At 44.7% G+C, this 21429-nt stretch overlaps 2 protein-coding genes across 6 annotated transcripts in view; one reads left to right on the top strand and one right to left on the bottom strand.

The window, feature by feature from the left end:
* LOC311134686 (serine/threonine-protein phosphatase 6 regulatory subunit 2-like) overlaps nucleotides 1–6344 on the bottom strand; it is a gene marked incomplete at its 5' end in the record, with an annotated part of 24037 nt that extends 17693 nt beyond the window's left edge. Inside the window, 13 exons of one of the 5 annotated variants that reach the window (XM_084168438.1) lie at nucleotides 77–388; nucleotides 467–658; nucleotides 2426–2546; nucleotides 2688–2801; nucleotides 2920–3032; nucleotides 3111–3176; nucleotides 3262–3399; nucleotides 4363–4549; nucleotides 4631–4729; nucleotides 4852–4990; nucleotides 5286–5422; nucleotides 5727–5943; nucleotides 6267–6344. In XM_084168438.1, the coding sequence (XP_084024564.1) occupies nucleotides 77–388; nucleotides 467–658; nucleotides 2426–2546; nucleotides 2688–2801; nucleotides 2920–3032; nucleotides 3111–3176; nucleotides 3262–3399; nucleotides 4363–4549; nucleotides 4631–4729; nucleotides 4852–4979 (1470 nt within the window). Of the gene's footprint in view, nucleotides 1–76; nucleotides 389–466; nucleotides 659–2425; nucleotides 2547–2687; nucleotides 2802–2919; nucleotides 3033–3110; nucleotides 3177–3261; nucleotides 3400–4362; nucleotides 4550–4630; nucleotides 4730–4851; nucleotides 5022–5285; nucleotides 5423–5726 lie in introns of those variants that run through there. The other 4 variants (XM_084168437.1, XM_084168439.1, XM_084168440.1 and 1 more) reach the window with 4 other exon arrangements.
* Nucleotides 6307–21429, top strand: LOC311134687 (dnaJ homolog subfamily A member 2-like). The gene is made up of 9 exons (XM_084168441.1): nucleotides 6307–6522; nucleotides 7392–7451; nucleotides 7993–8228; nucleotides 8321–8401; nucleotides 14742–14875; nucleotides 14977–15173; nucleotides 18438–18582; nucleotides 19571–19698; nucleotides 19825–21429. The coding sequence occupies exons 1-9, from the start codon at nucleotides 6445–6447 to the stop codon at nucleotides 20011–20013; spliced, it is 1248 nt and encodes a 415-aa protein (XP_084024567.1). The 5' UTR covers nucleotides 6307–6444; the 3' UTR covers nucleotides 20014–21429.

The raw sequence follows: 21429 nt of genomic DNA, 5'->3' as shown, positions 1-21429 counted from the left end.
CGAGCGTGAGGGAGAGGGAGACCTTGAGAGAGAATGTTACAGAGGAACACAGGCACGCAGAGACAGAGACTCGTACATGGGTCACCAGTGGGTTATGTGTGGAGATGTCAGGAGGAACAGAGGGCAGTGGGGGTTTGGGGCCGGGCGAGGCCTGCTTTTCCTGGGTTGGGAGGCTGGCCTGAGGCCTCTCCTCCTGGAGAAACATGGGCTTTTCCTGGGTCGCAAAGCTGGCCTGGGGCATGTCCTCTAGGGGAACCAAGGGCCTTTCCTGGATAACCAGGCCAACCTGGGGTCTCTCCTCCTGGGCAGAGTGGCTGAGGATGGCTGCCACACACAGCTCCACTTGGAAGTGCAGGAAGTTGTTCCAGGTGTACTTAAAGAACAGGTCCTGCAACACACAACACAAACAGGTTAACAGTTAAAATATGTATACAAACCAGGACATGGTGTGCGTGTGTGTACTCACCAGTAGAAGGTTTATGGTCTGGAGTCTGCAGAGCTCCATTGTGACGGTGTTGTTATAAATGGTGTCCTCACAACAGGTGTAATAACTTGTGTTAGTGGTCTGTAGTAGGGAGGCCATCAGTCTGGCCACATGGAGACGACAGTTACCCAGTGGCACCTCCAACACACCTAGACTGGTCAGCATGGGGGTCCGCTACAAACACGCGCACACAGACACACACACAGGTGTAATTTAGTTTTATGATGTGTTGAATAGCTGACATTACAGCTCCGAGACTGTACAACACATAACACCGCAAGACTGGATGGGTGACATAGTCAGAGAATACAGGATTTGTGTATGTTGATAGTGTGCATGTGCGTGTAGGCTTGCGCGGTATACCGGGGTATTTGGAATACCGTCAACACCATTAAAAACGATTTATTTGAAGTTTTTCAATACATTTTTATATTTGTAGCTACTTAAGTAAATACCTGCAGTCAACTTGTGCAATACGTTAGGAGATAAAGCAGATCGTGTTCTTCATTTCACCGGTCACATTATTTTACATTATGAAGCTTACCTTAGTTCCACAGAACAGTTGAGCCATCACCTGTTAATTTGTAAATATCACAACGTGAGAAAGCGTGAGCAGGTGAGTCCAGCTGTGTATTGACAGGGGTCGCGTTCTATATTGAAAGTCAAGTGTTTTTTTTGCTTCAAAAGAGTGATCAGGGATGTGCAACTAAAGTTATCATTCACAGAAAATACATTAGTGCAACACATTCGGCATAAAATAGCTTCATTTTCATCAGATGACAACAGAAGTGCTACGCTATTTGGCTGGCAGCCACACAAGTAAATGAGCTTACAATGAAAAAGCAAGGTATTTTTTGCTAAAACAATGCATGGCCATCATTTTTTTACATTTTAGTCATTTAGCAGACGCTCTTATCCAGAGCGACTTACAGGAGCAATTAGGGTTAAGTGCCTTGCTCAAGGGCACAGACATTTTTCACCTAGTCGGCTCGGGGATTAGAACCAGTGACCTTTCGGTTACTGACACAACGCTCTTAACCACTAAGCTACCTGCCGCCCCCGGAAAGAATGTAGCCAGCTACATTTCCTAATGTTTTGTTTTATGTTAATCTTGCATTTTACCTGAGAAAATTAGTCTGGCTACATTGAGAAAAGTGCCCGTAAAAGTAGCTACACATCAGTCAGAGCGCTGTCTGTTGATAGAATGCCCGATATTTCTTATGTGTTTTATCTTTTTGTCATGCGTGAAAAACGCAGAATTCTGCGTTAAAGCAACCCCTAAGTTTAATTTGCTAGTTATGTAAGTAAGTGGATTAATTAATAAGGGGATGGGGTATCATTTTGTATTAGCTTTCTGCTGTGTTTGAGAAGTCAAAGCCCTTTGGATGAGTTATCTGTACAGCTGCCAGTGCCATCTTAATTCCCTTGCATTTTTTCTCCTCTCCATTCTAGGCCTGTCTGCTCCTCCCCTCCTCCGAGCAGAGCAGGCAGGCCCCGTTGCCCTAGCGACTCCAGACTCCACACAGACACAGCTTGTACACATGCTGCTCCAGAGCTAGTACTGTCCTTCCTTCAGACAAGCATGAGTCAAAACTTTGTTCATTTGCACAATAAATATATCTTGTTCACATTCGCTTGTAAATGTCCAAAATCCCAAAAAATGACATTCGGTAGCTCCTACCTATATATGTATAACTTTATGAGCTGGATTGTCCGTCTTTGCAATTAGTCTATTTTCGTTTGCGCTCGTTAGCATATTAAGCTAGCAGCCTCCATGGAAATTCGCTATTACTTGTGCTAATTTTGTTAGCATTTTTTGGTGCCCCCTTGCGTACTAAGCCAGTAATACCGTAAATCCCATGATGCGAAAAGGACGGTATGACGATATGAAAATCTGGATACCGCCCAACCCTGTGTGTGTGTCTGTGTGTGCGAGTTTACCCTGGGAGGATCCAGCAGTAGTTGGTGATAGTGTGTGAGGTGGGGTTGGACAGCCTGCAGGATGCTGCTGTTGACACACCTCTCATATCCCTGAACACACACATCCAACACACCCTCCACCCTGGAACACACACACACCACATACCAAAAACACAGTTAGGATTTGTGGAAATTTGTGAGTCAAAGAGGGGCTAGCCTGTGACCAAATTCCTATACATCCCATTTGGTAAGCTTTTTAGGCATGCGAGAATAGAACACGCACCCCGGCCTCCTGATCTCCAGTAAGGTGAGAAGGACTTGAGTTCCGTAGACGATGCAGCTCTCAGTGCCCTCTCCCACAAACATGTTGTCCAGCAGCTGACCCACACACTCCTGCCTGCAGGAACACACAGGACAGAGGACATTACAGGTAGGTAGGGGTGTGTGTGTGAGTGTTTGTGAGTGTGAGTGTGAGTGTGAGTGTGAGTGTGAGTGTGAGAGAGAGAGAGACTTACGACTCCAGCACGGCAAGCAGAGGGTCGGCCTCAGAGTTCTCTTGGAGCTGATTGGCCTGGTCTCTGCTCAGACGGATGATGTCACACACAGTCTGGGACGCATTTGACTGTCTCTGAAACACACATGGCTGGTGTTACTCCTCTGACAGCACTCTAGTCATCAGTAGATAGTGTGTGTGTGTGTGTCTCACCTCCTTGTCTTTCCCAGGGTGAATGAGCTCTATGAGCCTCTGGGCCAGCCGCTCTTCATTCAACCACTGCAGAGGGAACACAAACACACCATTACATATTTTACGTCACACTGAGTGTGTGTGTGTGTGTGTGTGTGTGTGAGAAACATACATTGAGTGTGTCCTGTCTGAGAGGAGCAGGCTCTACACAGCTGATGAGGCGTAACAGGAGGTCCATCATGGCCGATGTGTTGATGTGTTTAAGAACCAGACCCAGGAAACCCTCCTTTCCCCGCAGGAAGGAGATCACCTACAGAGACCACAACGCAACCATAATACAACCACCTGTCAACCACATCAACTAAAAACCTATTTTCAACATCATACAACAATATAGATTATTCTAACCAATTTTATTATCTACACTAGAGAGAAAAAACCTTCCTTGCTCTGCAGGAAACGGACCACAACACAACCAGATTATAACCATTAAAAGGGATACTTCAGGGTTTAGGCAATTAAGCCTTTTTTCCTACTTGCCAAGAGTCAGACGAACTCATTGATACCATTTTTATGTCTCTGCATGCAGTTTGAACAAAGTTGAAGGTAACATATTGTTAACGTAGCGCAATTGCTGGAAGTCTCCAGGTCCTCTCAAAAGCATGGAAATAGACCTAACTACTCCAAAGCTGGGTGGTTGGTCATTTAGTCTTATAAAGCTACAGAAGTCAATATTTTATAAATGTGTTAATTTTACAGCTAATCATAAGAAACAAAATTCGATCCACTTCCTCATTCTGTTCGGGTGTCGAATAGAGATGTATAGAGATCACAACGTTGTATCTGTCCTATTATTGCATCTGTGAGCGCATGGGCAGCGCCACTGAGACAGATACAACATTGCAATCTCTATGCAACAAGGGGACAGAATGAGGAAGTGGATAGAATCTTGTTTCTTACGATTATCAGAAATGTACGAATGTATAAAATATTGATTACTATGTATAACTTTGTAAGACTATAAATGACCAATCACCCAGCTTAGGAGTAGTTAGAAGGTCTATTTCCCTGCTTTTGAGAGGAGCTGGCTAGTAGTTCCTGGAGACTTCCAACAAATGCACTAAGCTAACGATATAATACCTTCAACTTCCTTCAAACTGCACACAGAGACATAAAAATGGTCTCCATGAGTTTGTCTGACTCTGGGTAAGTATGATTGCCTAAACCCCGAAGTATCCCTTTAACTGTGTGTGAGATGTGTTTGTTACTGTACCTGTTCGGTCTTGCGTGTGATGAGGTTTCCGATGGTCTTGCTGAAGAAGGATGCAAGGAGGGGGTTGAGGGGAGGGGGCTGCTCCAGGAAGGAGTACAGGGTGTCCAGCAGGGACTTCTCTCCTCCCAGCTTATCATTTATCACCCCTACATCACTCGTCAGGAGCTCACACGCTATGTTAGGGTGCCTGGAACACACACGCACGCACAGTGAATTATCCCACTGACTGACTGAACGTACGCGCTTGCGTGTGTGTGCATCTACTCACTTGAAGCGTTTTGTCTCTTCCAGACCAGCAGGGGGCTCTGTGGTTATGAGGTGCAGCAGCTCCTGCATGCAGGTGTCCTGGGACAGGAAGACCAGCAGCCTGGGGCCCAGAGAGGAGGAGCCAAAATACACTTGTTTGCATTAGCATTATACCATTTCCTATTGGAAATGCTAAAGCTAGCGCTAATAAACAATGTGCAGGCACTAATGCTAAAGGCTAACCTGCGGTTCTGGGCCTTGCACTCCTGCAGTACGTCCTCCTCCTCCATGAGCTCAGTGAGCGTGACATCGTCCTTCTCAAGCAGGGCCTCCAGCTGGGACGACGTGTGCAGGTCAAACTTCCAGAACATGGCTGCCGCTGCTGGGAGGAGACACAGTGAATAGAAAGACATCCTCACCAACTTCACTGTGTATCATAGGTTTTGCAACTTTCATTTTTCTGTTTGGTCTTGTGTGTGATGAGTTTTCCTGTGGTCTTGCTAAAGAAGGATGCAAGGAGGGGGTATGATTGATGGGGTGGGGGGGGGGGGGAACTGCCAGACCCCCCCCCCCCCCCCTCAGTTTACAGGGGAAGCACTTTAAACCTGAAGTGAACAGATAGTCTAGACTGCAACTTTTAGTGAGCATAATGTCACGTGTGAGTGTTTTCTTCTTACCTTAGTAAAGTGTTTCCTAGGTCAGACCTCTTAAGTAATTTATCTCAAATACGCAGGAAGGAATGGTCTTGAATCTGCATGGATGATTACACCCACACCATTGACACACACTCACACTCCATCACCACCTCTGCAACCTGAACGTGATAGATAGAGAGAACAGTAATCAGTGTGTTCCAGCACACACCGCTCTGACTCTCCTAATCAATCTTTAGGAAGCAGTGCTGCGTAGCAAGGTGGCTAGCTAGCTGTCCATGACTGTCAAATGTCTGAGCATATATTAGCTAGCTAACGTTAGCTAGTTAACGTTAATTAGACTGCGTATGTAGTCAAGCTGATTATTGAAATCTTGCCATATCACAGCTACGACTATCTGAGAATTGTCATCTCCACGATATCGTGGAGTTGAGAATTCTCAGCTAAGTTTCGACAAGCACCTACCTTGACTTTAGCTCCAGGGCGTCAGTGTTGTTAGCCTGCTAGCTGAGCAGTTTGTTTATGTTCCAAACCAGTCAACTGGTGATGCACGTCCAGGTTATTTAACCAAATCTGTCAGTAATCTGTCGAGTGTTTCCTTGTCAGCTCACCAGACGCTGCCTGACCCTTCCAACCGCTATAGTACAATCCCAGGTCCAGTAAATGAGTTGTTGCTTTTATCCTCAAGATTGGAGCAAGACAGAAAAGGATTCATACATATTTTAAATCAAAATGGCGGACACTGTTGCGGGAACGAGGAATCAAATCTACGCCAAATGTATCGTTGTGCCAATGAGACTGCGCTGCTTGAATATTCTTGACAAGTCCCCCCAAAAATGGGTAGCACCATTAAAACATAGCCCAGACTGCATCCCCCTGACGTATTAGTAAAATGCTAACTAGGTGACACAGTCAGAAGGGTACTTGCCAGCGTTATTCTCAACTGCAACTACTAGCCTAGAGATAGTATTATACAAATAAATATGACTGTTTGTCGCTTCATACCTCCAAAATCTCTGCTGCTCTCTGGAGCCTATCAGCTGATTGTCAGCACTGACCCAAGTTGACGCATTTCTTATGACGTTTCCACCCGGCTTGTTTCTCTTCTCCTCTCCTCTCTTCTCGTTTCCTTTCCTCGGTAGAACGTATTTCTGTCTGTAGCCGACTAACGTTAGCTAGCATTATGGCCAACGTTGTGGATACCAAGCTATACGACATCCTCGGAGTTTCACCCTCCGCCTCAGAAAACGACCTAAAGAAGGTACGTGACTGGTGTTGTGTAAATAAATAATACACAATCCGTGCCTACAGAAAATGTGGCGAAAAATTATAAGACCGCAAAACAGGGTTGATGTGGCCTTGCCAACACTGTTCAGATGCTAAGCTAATTAGCTAGTTAACCTATCGCTAGTTAACGTTAGTTAGACAACTAGCTAATCGTGCAAGCTAGCCAGTGCATATTCTGTTGTAAATATCTAATGAAAAGCAATAGTCTTTCTCTGATTGAAAAGCGCGAGCTAAGGTAGCTAGCTGACTAGTTAGTTAACTAGCTGTTAGAAAGTTGGTTAGATGTATTTTATACATGAGAAACTAGGCATAGAAAAGTAGCCCAGGCAGCGGCCGATCGTTGCTAGGCAGTGCAGACTTCTACGCAACGTTAGCTGCAGTAGCTAGCTAACGTTAGCGTAATATACTGCGCTAGCTGACGTGAGTAAAACAAAGCTGGCAGAGTAAAACCATATAGAAGTACTAGGTATGTTATTTGTTAGTTAGCTAGTTATAGCCAGCTAGTACATAATGAGATCGTAATTTATCTAATTTGTCTGGTAATGTTAGCTAGTTAGCTGAATCTATTGTTAGCTAACGTTAGCTAATGTCTAAAGTTAGTTACACTCTGTCGTCATGTTTTTGACAGATACTACAGATTGCTATCTTACTAGGGATAGTCATGAAGAGGATGATGATGATGTTAGCCTGTTCGTTAGCTAACGTTAGAAGACTTTCAGATTCACCAAGTGTTGCTCTTGCCGCAGCAGCAGGGTAAAGCTACGCAGTTAGAAAATGTTGGCCCTACAACAGCCCACTCCCAGACAGTGACTGATGATGTACGTCTGTCTCTCTTGTGTTCAGGCATACCGCAAATTGGCCAAAGAGTTTCACCCTGATAAGAACCCAGATGCCGGGGACAAGGTAAGAGACAGGCAGTTACACAAACAACACATTCACAACATGACACAGCACACACACACAAAACGAATCACAGCAGCACATAACGCTCATCAAGCGACATCACGACCACCAGCCATGGTAGGACCATCACAAAGGCCTATCTGTATTGAGCAGTAACAGAGACTGGTATCAATCGCCTTTGGTATTACTCAAATGGCCACCTCTCCAGAGTAAGAGTGCACCAGCTAGTCTGTTGAGGCACCCTCTCTCCTGGTCTCATCTGCTTCATCTGCAGCACTGCCCCAACCGGCATCTTCTTCTGCATCTCTATCAGCTGTCCTGTGTAACATCAGTGCAGATGGAGAGGAAACCATGTTAGACAATTGAGATGGGAGGAGAGGATCTGTGAGACAACTACATGTGATGATTGTTCATGTGGATTTAAAGTAAACAGTACGGAAAATGTCACCTGGGGTTGTCGAATGTCTGGGGGTAGTTATGACAGAGAATGGCAGGTCCCTCCCTAATGATTACCGCCCCCCCCCCCCCCCTTCTCTCCCAGTTTAAGGAGATCAGTTTTGCGTATGAGGTGCTGACCAATCCTGAGAAGAAGGAGCTGTATGACCGTTATGGAGAGCAGGGGCTGCGGGAGGGAGGTGGTGGAGGGGCTGGCATGGATGACATCTTCTCCCACATCTTTGGAGGTGGGCTGTTTGGCTTCATGGGGGGGCAGGGACGCGGAGGAGGAGGACGCAACGGGGGGCGCAGGAGAGGAGAGGACATGGTGCACCCCCTCAAGTGAGTGACAGTTACTCTCCCTTCACATCTATGGTCCTCTATCCAGACATTGCTAGTTATGCCTTACCTAACCCTGCCTACCTGTCTAACAGAGTTTCACTGGAAGACCTCTACAATGGTAAAACAACTAAACTACAACTCAGCAAGAATGTCCTGTGTGCTTCCTGCAATGGGTGAGTCTACACACACACTTTAATGTAATTGACATGGAAATCAATGTTAGTTACACTTTTTGAAATACACTGAACAAAAATATAAATGCAACAATTTCAACGATTTTACTGAGTTACAGTTCATATAAGGAAATTAGTCAATGGAAATAAATGAATTAGGTCCTAATCTATGGATTTTACATGACTGGGAATACAGTATGTGAGCGGAGCGAAGAGCGGAGCATGCCCAATTAGACTGGAGCGCAGAGCGAGATTCCCAAATGCTGGAGTGTCGGGCTACTCGTCCGCTCCAATTTCGCTCAGCTGGTAGAGCACGGCGCTTGTAACGCCAAGGTAGTGGGTTCGATCCCCGGGACCACCCATACACAAAAATGTATGCACGCATGACTGTAAGTCGCTTTGGATAAAAGCGTCTGCTAAATGGCATATTATTATTATTATTATTATTATTATTATTATTATTATTATTATTATTATTACATCACGAGCTCTGGGCATGCCCGGCCCAGCATGCATTTGTAGTCTACTTGTGTACTGCTATAGCCCCTTGCTTTAGCTACTGTCGTGGAGTTCGCTAAATATTTTCATAAAGAAACGGATAAAACACACAGGTGCAAAATCAAGGTGACTTACAAAGATGAGGACCAAGAGAGGGAGTGCGGTGATGTAGTGTCCACAACTAAATAATCATTGTTGAATCTGAAAATACATGTATCGCTGCTGGCATGCTCTCCAGGCACCATCGCATGAGCCTGAAGCCACAGACTGGCCAAACTCTTGTTTCTAAAAATGAATTCAAAGGCACTAATAAGGCATTTTTTGTTTAATTTGTATTTAATTCTAAGTAAGTCACAGCCTACCGTGCATTGGGAAAATATTCAGACGCCTTGACTTTTTCCACTTTGTTACGTTACAGCCTTATTCTAAAATTGATTAAATAGTTTTTCCCCCTCATCAATCTACACACTACCCCATAATGACAAAGCAAAAACAGGTTTTTAGAAATGTTGGCAAATGTATTAAAAAGGGAAATATCACATTTACATGAAGTATTCAGACCCTTTACTCAGTACTTTGTTGAAGCACCTTTGGCAGCGATTATAGCCTCAAGTCATCTTGGGTATGACGCTACAAGTTTGGCACACCTGTATTTGGGGAGTTTCTCCCATTCTTCTCTACAGATCCTCTCAAGCTCTGTCAGGTTGGATGGGGAGCGTCGCTGCACAGCTATTTTCAGGTCTCTGGCTGGGCCACTCAAGGACATTCAGAGACTTGTCCCGAAGCCACTCCTGCGTTGTCTTTGCTATGTGCTTAGGGTCGTTGTCCTGTTGGAAGGTGAACCTTCGCCCCAGTCTGAGGTCCTGAGCGCTCTGGAGCAGGTTTTCATCAAGAATCTGTGTACTTTGCTCCATTTCTTTCCCTCGATCCTGACTAGTCTCCCAGTTCCTTTCGCAGAAAAATATCCCCACAGCATGATGCTGCCACCACCATTCTTCACCGTAGGGATGGTGCCAGGTTTCCTCCAGATGTGACGCTTAGCATTCAGGCCAAAGAGTTCAATCTTGGTTTCATCAGACCAGAGACTCTTGTTTCTCATGGTCTGAGAGTCATTTTGGTGCCTTTTGGCAAACTCCAAGCGGGCTGTCGTGCCTTTTTACTAAGGAGTGGCTTCTGTCTGGCCACTCTACCATAAAGGCCTGATTGGTGGAGTGCTGCAGAGATGGTTGTCCTTCTGGAAGGTTCTCCCATCTCCACAGAGGAACTCTGGAGCTCTGTCAGAGTGACCATCGGGTTCTTGGTCACCTCCCTGACCAAGGCCCTTCTTCCATGATTGCTCAGTTTGGCCGGGCGGCCAACTCTAGGAAGAGTCTTAGTGGTTCCAAACTTCTTCCATTTAAGAATGATGGAGGCCATTGTGTTCTTGGGGACCTTCAATGCTGCAGACATTTTTTGGTACCCTTCCCTAAATCTGTGCCTCGACATAATCCTGTCTCAGAGCTCTACGGACAATTCCTTCGACCTCAAGGCTTGGTTTTTGCTCTGACATGCACTGTCAACTGTGGGACCTTATATAGACAGGTGTGTGCCTTTTCAAATCATGTCCAATCAATTGAATTTACCCCATGTGGACTCCAATCAAGTTGTAGGATGATCAATGGAAACCGGATGCACCTGAGCTCAATTTCGAGTGTAATAGCAAAGCGTCTTAATACTTACGTGAATAAGGTATTTCTGTTTTTTTATTTTTAATAAATGTACAAAAATTTATAACTTTTTTTTGCTTTGTCATTATGGGGAATTGTGTGTAGATTGAGGAAAACAATTTAATCAATTTTAGAATAAGGCTGTGACGTAACAAATGTGGAAAAAGTCGAGGGGTCTGAATACTTTCCGAATGCACTGTATATGCACTATTTATAGACTAAAATTATTTTTATACAACAAAATGTTGTTTAGATATTGAGGGCTTTATGTCCCTACCAGCCTATTGTGTTGCACTCGCTAATGCTTCACAATGCATTTATTTGTAGGTTATAGCCTTGAAATAATATAGTCTAAATAATTCCTGTGGTCCTCTGTAGCTCAGCTGGTAGAGCACGGCGCTTGTAACGCCAAGGTAGTGGGTTCGATCCCCGGGACCACCCATACACAAAAAAAAATGTATGCACGCATGACTGTAAGTCGCTTTGGATAAAAGCGTCTGCTAAATGGCATATTATTATTATATTATTAATTCATTTTTGTTCCTTCTTATGCTCCCTGTCTGGCTCCTGACCTATTTAGAGTGTTTTAAATGCTGTTTAATATGACATGTAGCCTATTTGTAATTATGAGCGCTTCTTGCTTTCACCTTTTCATGTTTATTAAAATACTTTTCATTAAAATCATATGGTTTGGTTTCAATAATTCAAAACCAAATGGTAGGTCCAGGTAGTCACAGAAATAGATGGGTGTTGGTTAAATTGTGATTTTAGTGAATGGAGCGAATTTGGAGCGGCAGTGTTTTTTTTTCTTTCTGTGAGCGCGGAGCGGTTTTTAGCGGAGTGGTTGGAAAGGACGTGGAGCGCCGTAGCGGTGCGGTGCTCCATGAGCGATGAGCGGGATTTCCAAGTGGGGGGGTAGGGGCGTATGAGCGTGGATCAGAAAACCAGTCAGTATCTGGTGTGACCAGATCAGGCTGTTGATTGTGGCCTGTGGAACGTTGTCCCACTCTTCAACGGCTGTGCGAAGTTAAGGGAACTGGAACACGTCATACATGTCGAACCAGAGCATCCCAATCATGCTCAATGGGTGTGTATGCAGGCCTTGGAAGAACTGGGACATTTTCAGCTTCCAGGAATTGTGTACAGATCCTTTCGACATGGGGCCGTGCATTATCATGCTGAAACATGAGGTGATAGCGGCGGGTGAATGGCACGACAATGGGCCTTAGGATCTCATCACGATATCTCTGCATTCAAATTGCCATCAATAAAATGCAATTGTGTTCGTTGTCCATAGCATATGCCTGCCCATACCATAACCCCACCGCCACCATGGGGCACTCTGTTCACAACACTGACATCAGCGAACCGCTCGCCCACACGACATCACTGTGTGCCACTTGCATGGTACAGTTGAAATCGGGATTAATCTGTGAAGAGCACACTTCTCCAGGATGCCAGTGGCAATCGAAGGTGAGCATTTGCCCATAGAAGTCGGTTACGATGCCGAACTGCAGTCAGGTCAAGACCCTGGTGAGGACGATGAGCATGCAGATGAGCTTCCCTGAGACGGTTTCTGACAATTTGTGCAGAAATTCATTGGTTGTTCAAACCCACAGTTTCATCAGTAGTCCGGTTGGCTGGTCTCAGACAATCCCGCAGGTGAAGAAGCCAGGATGTGGAGGTCCTGCGCTGACGTGGTTACACTTGGTCTGCGGTTGTGAGGCCGGTTGGACGTACTGCCAAATTCTCTAAAATGATGACGGAGGTGGCTTATGGTAGAGAAATTAACATTCAATTCTCTAGCAGCAGCTCTGGTGAACATTCCTGCAGTCAGCGTGCCAGTTGCATGCTCCCTCAACTTGAGACATCTGTGGCATTGTGTTGTGTGACAAAACTGGACACTTTAGTGGCCTTTTATTGTCCCCAGCACAAGGTGCACCTGTGATGATCATGCTGTTTAATCAGCTTCTTGATATGCCACACCTGTCAGGTTTTTATTTTATTTTTTATTTAACCTTTATTTAACCAGGTAAGCCAGTTGAGAACAAGTTCTCATTTACAACTGCGACCTGGCCAAGATAAAGCAAAGCAGTGCGATTTAAAAACAACAGAGTTACATATGGGATAAACAAAACGTACAGTCAAAAAGACCAATAGAAGATCTATATACAGTGTGTGCAAATGTAGTAAGTTATGGAGGTAAGGCAATAAAATAGGCCATAGTGCAAAATAATTACAATTTAGTATTAACACTGGAGTGATAGATGTGCAAATAGAGATACTGGGGTGCAAATTAGCAAAATAAATAACAATATGGGGATGAAGTAGTTGGGTGGGCTAATTACAGATGGGCTGTGTACAGGTGAAGTGATTTGTAAGCTGCTCTGACAACTGATGCTTAAAGTTAGTGAGGGAGATAAGTGTCTCCAGCTTCAGAGATTTTTGCAGTTCGTTCCAGTCATTGCCAACAGAACTGGAAGGAATGGCGGCCAAAGGAGGTGTTGGCTTTGGGGATGACCAGTGAGATATACCTGCTGAAGCGCATACTACGGGTGGGTGTTGCTATGGTGACCAATGAGCTAAGATAAGGCAGGGATTTGCCTAGCAGTGATTTATAGATGACCTGGAGCCAGTGGGTTTGGCGACGAATATGTAGTGAGGGCCAGCCAACGAGAGGGCACAGGTCACAATGATGGGTAGTATATGGGGCTTTGGTGACAAAACGGATGGCACTGTGATAGACTACATCCAATTTTCTGAGTAGAGTGTTGGAAGCTATTTTGTAAATGACATTGCCGAAGTCAAGGATCGGTAGGATAGTCAGTTTTACGAGGGCATGTTTGGCAGCATGAGTGAAGGAGGCTTTGTTGCGAAATAGGAAGCTGATTCTAGATTTAACTTTGGATTGGAGATGCTTAATGTGAGTCTGGAAGGAGAGTTTACGGTCTAACCAGACACCTAGGTATTTGTAGTTGTATCAGACCCGCCGTGAGTAGTGATTCTAGTTGGGCGAGCGGGTGCAAGCAGCGTTCGATTGAAGAGCATGCATTTAGTTTTACTAGCGTTTAAGAGCAGTTGGAGGCTACGGAAGGAGTGTTGTATGGCATTGAAGCTCGTTTGGAGGTTTGTTAACACAGTGTCCAATGAAGGGCCAGATGTATACAAAATGGTGTCGTCTGCATAGAGGTGGATCTGAGAGTCACCAGCAGCAAGAGCGACATCATTGATATACACAGAGAATAGAGTCGGCCCGAGAATTGAACCCTGTGGCACCCCCATAGACTGCCAGAGGTCCAGACAACAGGCCCTCCGATTTGACACATTGAACTCTATCTGAGAAGTAGTTGGTGAACCAGGCGAGGCAGTCATTTGAGAAACCAAGGCTATTTAGTCTGCCAATAAGAATGCGGTGATTGACAGTCGAAAGCCTTGGCCAGGTCGATGAAGACGGCTGCACAGTACAGTTTTTTTATCGATCACGGTTATAATATCGCTTAGGACCTTGAGCGTGGCTGAGGTGCACCCATGACCAGCTCGGAAACCAGATTGCATAGCGGAGAAGGTACGGTGGGATTGGAAATGGTCGGTTTGTTAACTTGGCTTTCGAAAGGCAAGGCAGGGCAGGATGGCTGGATTATCTTGGCAAAGGAGAAATGCTCACTAACAGGGATGTAAAGAAATTTCCTCACAAAATTTGAGAGAAGTAAGGTTTTTGTGCGTATTGAACATTTCTGGGATCTTTTATTTCAGCTAATGAAACATGGGACCAACACTTTACATGTTGCGTTTATATTTTTATTCAGTATAAATATCATCTTTCATGGACAGAGCTATGGATGCAGGACTGACCATTCATGATATAAACATTTATAGTTTTAACAATGTTTTGAAGCTATATAACATTTGTTTACTTTGTTTATAAAACAAGGTTATATTTTGGGTTATGATAGGATATGACAGTTGAACTAAGCTCATGAGGCATTTATAAGTTCTATTCTTTAAGAATCAATGGGTACGTGTCATTAATTTATAAGTCCAAAAATGAATATAGGCAGGATTGCTGATTGCCCGTTTAACATGTGATATATTGTTTAATGTGATACTTGTCTCTCCTCTCTCTGGTCCGTCTCCAGTGCGGGGGGTAAGGCGGGGGCGGTGCAGAAGTGTGTGGCATGCAGAGGGAGAGGCATGAGGATCATGATCAGACAGCTGGCTCCTGGCATGGTCCAACAGATGCAGTCAGTCTGCACAGACTGCAACGGAGAGGGTAGGACCACACACACACACGTAGTCTGCAATTATCAATACACTATACATATTTATTTTTTTAATTGCTAGGAAACTAATCTGTTTGTTGTGTTTGTGTAGGGGAGGTGATCAGTGAGAAGGACCGCTGTAAGAAGTGTGAGGGTCGTAAGGTGAACAAGGAGACCAAGCTGTTGGAGGTCCATGTTGATAAAGGCATGAGGCATGGCCAGAAGATCAGCTTCACTGGAGAGGCTGACCAAGCCCCAGGCACTGAGCCTGGAGACATCCTACTGGTCCTACAGGAGAAGGAGCACGAGGTAAAACACACACACATACACACTGTAGCAGAGAGTACTTGAAGACTTAAACGAACTGCTTAGGAAACCACTGAGTGAAGTGTTAAGAAATTCAAAATAGAATTTTGCTGGTTGCGAACACACATTTTGCCGATATTGCAGTTTCAGCTAAATGCTTATGTTTCTAGCTCTAACAATGCAGTATACCTAACAATACACACAAATCCCCAAAATATAGAAATATCAGAACAAGCAATGTCAGTCAGAAAAAAAAATATATACAGTACCAGTCAAAAGTTTAGACACACCTACTCATTCAAGGGTTTTTCTTGATTTTTACTATTTTCTACATTGTAGAATAATAGTGAAGACATCAAAACTATGAAATAACACATATGGAATCATGTAGTAACCAAAAAAGTGTTAAACAAATCTAAATATATTGCCTTGATGACAGCTTTTCAAACTCTTGGCATTCTCTCAACCAGCTTCACCTGGAATGCTTTTCTAACAGTCTTGAAGGAGTTCCCACATATGCTGAGCACTTGTTGGCTGCTTTTCCTTCACTCTGCCGTTCGACTCATCCCAAACCATCTCAATTGGGTTGAAGTCGGGGGATTGTGGAGGCCAGGTCATCTGATGCAGCACTCCATCACTCTCCTTCTTGGTAAAATAGCCCTTACACAGCCTGGAGGTGTGTTGGGTCATTGTCCTGTTAAAAAACAAATGATAGTCCGACGAAGCCCAAACCAGATGGGATGGCGTATCGCTGCAGAATGCTGTGGTAGCCATGCTGGTTAAGTGTGCCTTGAATTCTAAATAGATCACAGACAGTGTCACCAGCAAAGTACCCCACACCATAACACCTCCTCCTTAATGCTTTACGGTCGGAACTACACATGCAGAGATCATCCGTTCACCCACACTGCGTCTCACAAAGACACGGCGGTTGGAGGCAAAAATCTCAAATTTGGACTCCAGACCAAAGGACAAATTTCCACCGGTCTAATGTCCATTGCTTGTGTTTCTTGGCCCAAGCAGGTCTCTTCTTATTATTGGTGTCCTTTAGTAGTGGTTTCTTTGCAGCAATTCGCCCATGAAGGCCTGATTCACACAGTCCCCTCTGAATAGTTGATGTTGAGATGTGTCTGTGACTTGAACTTTGTCATTATGGGGTATTGTGTGTAGATTGAGGAGGGAAAAAAACGATTTAATCAATTTTAGAATAAGGCTGTAACCTAACAAAATGTGGAAAAAGTCAAGGGGTCTGAATATTTTCCGAAGGCAAGTATGTGGACACCTGCTCGTCAAACATCTCATTCCAAAATCATGGGCATTAATATGGAGTTGGTCCCCCCTTTGCTGCTTTAACAGCCTCCACTCTTCTGGTAAGGCTTTCAACTAGTAGTTGGAACATTGCTGCGGGGACTTGCTTCCATTCAGCCACAACAGCACTCGTGAGGCCGGGCACTGATGTTGGGCGATTATGCCTGGCTCGCAGTTGGCATTCCAATTCATCCTAAAGGTGTTCGATGGGGTTGAGGTCAGGGCTCTTTGCAGGCCAGTCAAGTTCTTACACACCGATCTCGACAAACCATTTCTGTATGGACCTCGCTTTGTGCACGGGGGCATTGCCATGCTGAAACAGGAAAGGGCCGTCCACAAACTGTTGCCACAAAGTTGGAAGCACAGAATTGTCTAGAATGTCATTGTATGCTGTAGCGTTAAGATTTCCCTTCACTGGAACTAAGGGGCCTAGCCCGAACCATGTAAAACAGCCCCAGACCATTATTCCTCCTACACCAAACTTTACAGTTGGCACATTGCATTCGGGCAGGTAGCGTTCTCCTGGTATCCGCCAAACCCAGATTCGTCCGTCGGACTGCCAGATGGTGAAGCGTGATTCATCACTCCAGAGAACGTGTTTCCACTGCTCCTGAGTCCAATGGCGGTGAGCTTTACACCACTCTAGCCGGAGCTTGTCATTGGTGATCTGACTTGTTGGAAAAGTGGCATCCTATGACGGTGCCACGTTGAATGTCTCTGAGCTCTTCAGTAAGACCATTCTACTGCCAATGTTTGTCTAAGGAGATTGCATGGCTGCATGCTCGATTTTATACACCTGTCATCAACGGGTGTGGCTGAAATAGCCAAATCCACCATTTTGAAGCGGTGTCCACTTACTTTTGGCCGTGTAGTGTGTGTGTTTTTACTGTGTGTGTGTGTGTGTGTATATATACTGAACAAAAATAAAAACGCAACATGTAAAGTGTTGGTTTCATGAGCTGAAATAAAAGATTCCAGAAATTTTCCAAACGCGCATAAAGCTTATTGCTCACAAATTTGGTGCACAAATTTGTTACATCCCTGTTAGTGAGCATTTCTCCTTTGCTAAGATAATCCATCCACCTGACAGGTGTGGCATATCAAGAAGCTGATAAATTTATTGCTGGGGACAATAAAAGGCCACTCTAAAATGTACAGTTTTGTCACCCAACACAATGCCACAGATGTCTCAAGTTTTGAGGGAGTGTGCAATTGGCATGCTTACTGCAGGAAAGTCCACCAGACCTGTTGCCAGAGAATTTAATGTTTTTCTCTACAATAAGCCGCCTCCAACGTCATTTTAGAGAATTTGGCAGTACTTCCAACCTGCCTCACAACCGCAGACCACGTGTAACCACGCCAGCCCAGGAACTCCACATCAGTTTTCTTCACCTGTGGGATCGTCTGAGTCCAGCCACCCCGACAGCCGATGAAACTAAGGAGTAATTCTGTCTGTAATAGAGCCCAGGCATACCCATGGCTGCGCCCCTGCCCAGTCATGTGACATCCATAGATTAGGAACTAATTTATTTATTTCAATTGACTGATTTCCTTATATGAACTGTAACTCAGTAAAATCGTTGAAATTGTTGCATGTTGCGTTAATGTTTTTGTTCAGTGTGTGTATATAATGGTGTGTACAGCAGTGGTTGTATAGGATGAGCCTTAACTATAATACAGTACCGGTATATGCATATGAATTGGGTAAAACATTACATACTTACATTTACAGTATGTAAACATTTATTAAAGTGACCAGTGTTCAATGACTATGTACATAGAGTCTGGGTGGTAGCCGGTAACAGTAACAGTGACTAAATGTCTTAGCTTCCTTCCTGAAGGTGGTTCTCAATTCACATCTCCTGAGTTTGAGACATTCCTGAAACACTTTCGCCCACTTGTCACCCAGAGAGGTTGGGTCAAAGTGCTGAGAAAATGTTAATTGAGTGTGTTCTGCAGGAGTTCCGTCGTGATGGCCATGACCTCCACATGACGCAGCGTATCGGCCTGGTGGAAGCTCTGTGTGGCTTTCAGTTGGCGGTCACACACCTCGACGGACGCCAGCTAGCCGTCAAATATCCCCCTGGCAAGGTCATAGACCCAGGTAAACACACACCACAACACACACACACCGCCTCAAGTTTAAAGGGGGGCTGAACTTCCTGATTTGGCCTAGTTTTTCGGCTTGGTCATTAAGAAATGCAGCTGCCATGACTGAAGCCAAACAAGAGTTGTTTTGGGGGGGGGGTTTAATGTGTGTGTGTGTGTGTTCGGATGTGGCAAGCGTTTGTACATTCACTATGCCAAAACAGTACACAGTTATTCACTCACGCTTGTAGATAACTTGAAACAGTCTAACCATGTGTCTTGAAGTCGCCTAGGCTAGCTAGTGCTAGCCAACTTCTTTCGCCAATTAGCTTCAGCCGGCTGGTGTGCGACAGTGGCGAAGTTGGTTTGATATTGTATAGCCTAACTCTGGGGCTAGTTAGGGACCGTCAATAAATAGCTAAATGTAAATTAAACAATATTGTCATGTTGCACATCGTTTCGTTATCTCATTAAATGCGTTCAATATTTGTATATTAATATTTCTACAATTAATAGATGGTTTGAGGTTTTTAAGTCATTGAAATTTGGAGCTATTGACATTTTAAAATATTGTCCCATGTACATTGTGTAATTGACTTATGGTCCCTAACTAGCCCCATAGGCATATCAAATCCAAATTGACCATGGGCATTACGATCGGGTTGCATGCAGCTGCGCTCCAAATTGATGATTACTTGTGTGCTGCCAGCTGTGGTAGGATTGAAATAAACCCAACCAAAGGAACACTTACGGTACCCTTCATTCCATGACATACAATTTTTTTGAGAATGACTTTATGATCCAAATGATCCAATTTACACTTTGTAGTACATTTTGACATGATAATACATGTTTCTGACTAATATCGATGCCAAATAGGACGTTTTCAAAACGAGAAGTTTCTTTTTAGGGGCAGTCGCTCTTTAACTTGATCTATTTGGTTCGCCCTGTATCATTACATTGATGATTGTTTGTGTGTGTGTGTGTGTGTGTGTGTGTGTCAGGTTGTATCCGAGTGGTGAAGGGAGAGGGGATGCCTCAGTACAGGAACCCCTTTGAGAAGGGAGATCTGTTCATCAAGTTTGATGTCCAGTTCCCTGACAACAACTGGATCAGCCCTGAGAAACTCACCGTGAGTACCTCCAGAGAACCAAATAGCCCGTCTAAGGTGTCTAACCACTGACGTGCATCACACATTGTCTTAACCTTTACTTTGTGTGTGTAATATACAGAATGTGTGTTTTACCTGTGTGTGTAGGAGTTGGAGGACCTGCTGCCTGCGCGTGCGGAGGGACCAGTCATCTCGTCGGAGGCAGAGGAGGTTGACCTCCAGGACTGTGAGGTCAGAGGTCAGGGGTCAGCGGGGGCCAGGAGGGAGGCCTACAACGACAGCTCTGATGAGGAGGGGGGGCCGCACGGCCCAGGGGTACAGTGTGCCCACCAGTAGACTGAATAAACACACACACCCCGACAACCCTCTCTCTCCAGTCTGTGTGCCCATCTGTTGTGAGGGAAGGGCACCTCCCTACTGCACCCTGCCCCTCCCCCAGGTCCCATCAGGACCCTCCATCCTCTTCATTCCGCCATCAGAGTGTGTGGGTGTGGTCAGCAGGCTGTGCTGGATGTGTGGTGGCCATTTGACATCCTAGGATTTTAGGCCCTACAGCTGTCTTTGGAAACGTTGTCATTTGGGAACCTTGTGTATAAAATGAATATATTGTCTGGTAAAATTAATTCATTTATCTAACAGGATCAGTGTCGTAGTCTAGTCTTAGTCACATCAGCGCATGCTGAAAGACATTTAACCACAGGCCTACCATAGCCCCTGGCCTACACGGCAGCCTGCTGAGCCACACAGGAAGCGAGTGCATCACTTCCTGTAAGCTCAAATTCCTCTCATCATGAGTTACCTGGGGACTTACTGGTTCAGATTTGTTTCCACCAATCACATAGCTTGAATCTTTAGGATTATTTACCTTTCAGTCAGAAAACAACATGTTTCTCTTCTGCGTGAGGATTGTGTGCTTTTGCGCATGCGTGCGTGTGACCACAGATCTTTTGTCTGAGTAGCATACTCTATTCCTCTTTCTAAACTCAGGCAAGGCTCTGTGTGTAGAATGTTCTGGCTTCTCTACTCATAGCGGTATGTATTCTGTGTGTAGCGGCAGTGTGAGTGAAGACCTCATGTTTACGCTCAATTAAAGATAAAAACACCTGAATTGGTTAAGAACTTCTCCCACCTTGACCATGTCACCTTTAACCCTCGACCCCTAACCTCTGTATTATACACAACTCTCCATGCCAGTAGAACTGTCACATGCCATCTCAACTTCCATTCCCTTAGCTCTGTAAATACCAGCCACAACCCCATCCCCTGTGCACGGTCGCATCTCAATACTTTTCAGCTGCCTCCTCCCCTCCTATCCAAATTCCTGTCCTTCATCTGCACTGATGGGACAAGACAGCAGGGTCATGTTCAGTTGGCACAAATTAGATTTTTTTTTTTAACAACTTGAACTTGTCCAATAAAAAAACACTTTCATTTCCAGTTTCAAAACATGTTGCTACAGTCTGCCCTATTGAACATGGTCCAGGTGAAAGCATTATGGCATTACTAGGCCACACATGGATTTTCTTTCTCCTGTCCAGTTCTGAGATCAGTGCAGATGGAGAGGATAGGAGGCTACTTTAGACTGTAGAGATGTAGTCATGTGACTGTCACTGTATATATGATATAGGCCACTGGAGGGACATACTACAGACCAACAGACGGGGGCTTTATTAAGTAAGTGATATTATTGTTGATGATGTTCATGTTTGTCAGGATGACAATTTAACTGTATAATAAACTCTGTCACCATCA

The sequence above is a fragment of the Coregonus lavaretus genome (genome assembly GCF_964263955.1).
Source record: "Coregonus lavaretus genome assembly, chromosome: 9".
In the NCBI taxonomy this organism is placed as follows: domain Eukaryota; kingdom Metazoa; phylum Chordata; class Actinopteri; order Salmoniformes; family Salmonidae; genus Coregonus; species Coregonus lavaretus.
Note: the sequence above shows the minus strand (reverse complement) of the source record. Positions and strands in the feature narration are given on the sequence as shown.

What these genes read in the sequence shown, in the direction of transcription:
- LOC311134687 (XM_084168441.1), top strand. Translation starts at nt 6,445, where the DNA reads ATGGCCAACGTTGTGGATACCAAGCTATACGACATCCTCGGAGTTTCA. An exon ending in CTGTGTGCTTCCTGCAATGG is followed by an intron (nt 8,402 to 14,741) that starts GTGAGTCTACAC and finishes GTCCGTCTCCAG; the next exon opens with TGCGGGGGGTAAGGCGGGGG. An exon ending in TCAGCCCTGAGAAACTCACC is followed by an intron (nt 19,699 to 19,824) that starts GTGAGTACCTCC and finishes CTGTGTGTGTAG; the next exon opens with GAGTTGGAGGACCTGCTGCC.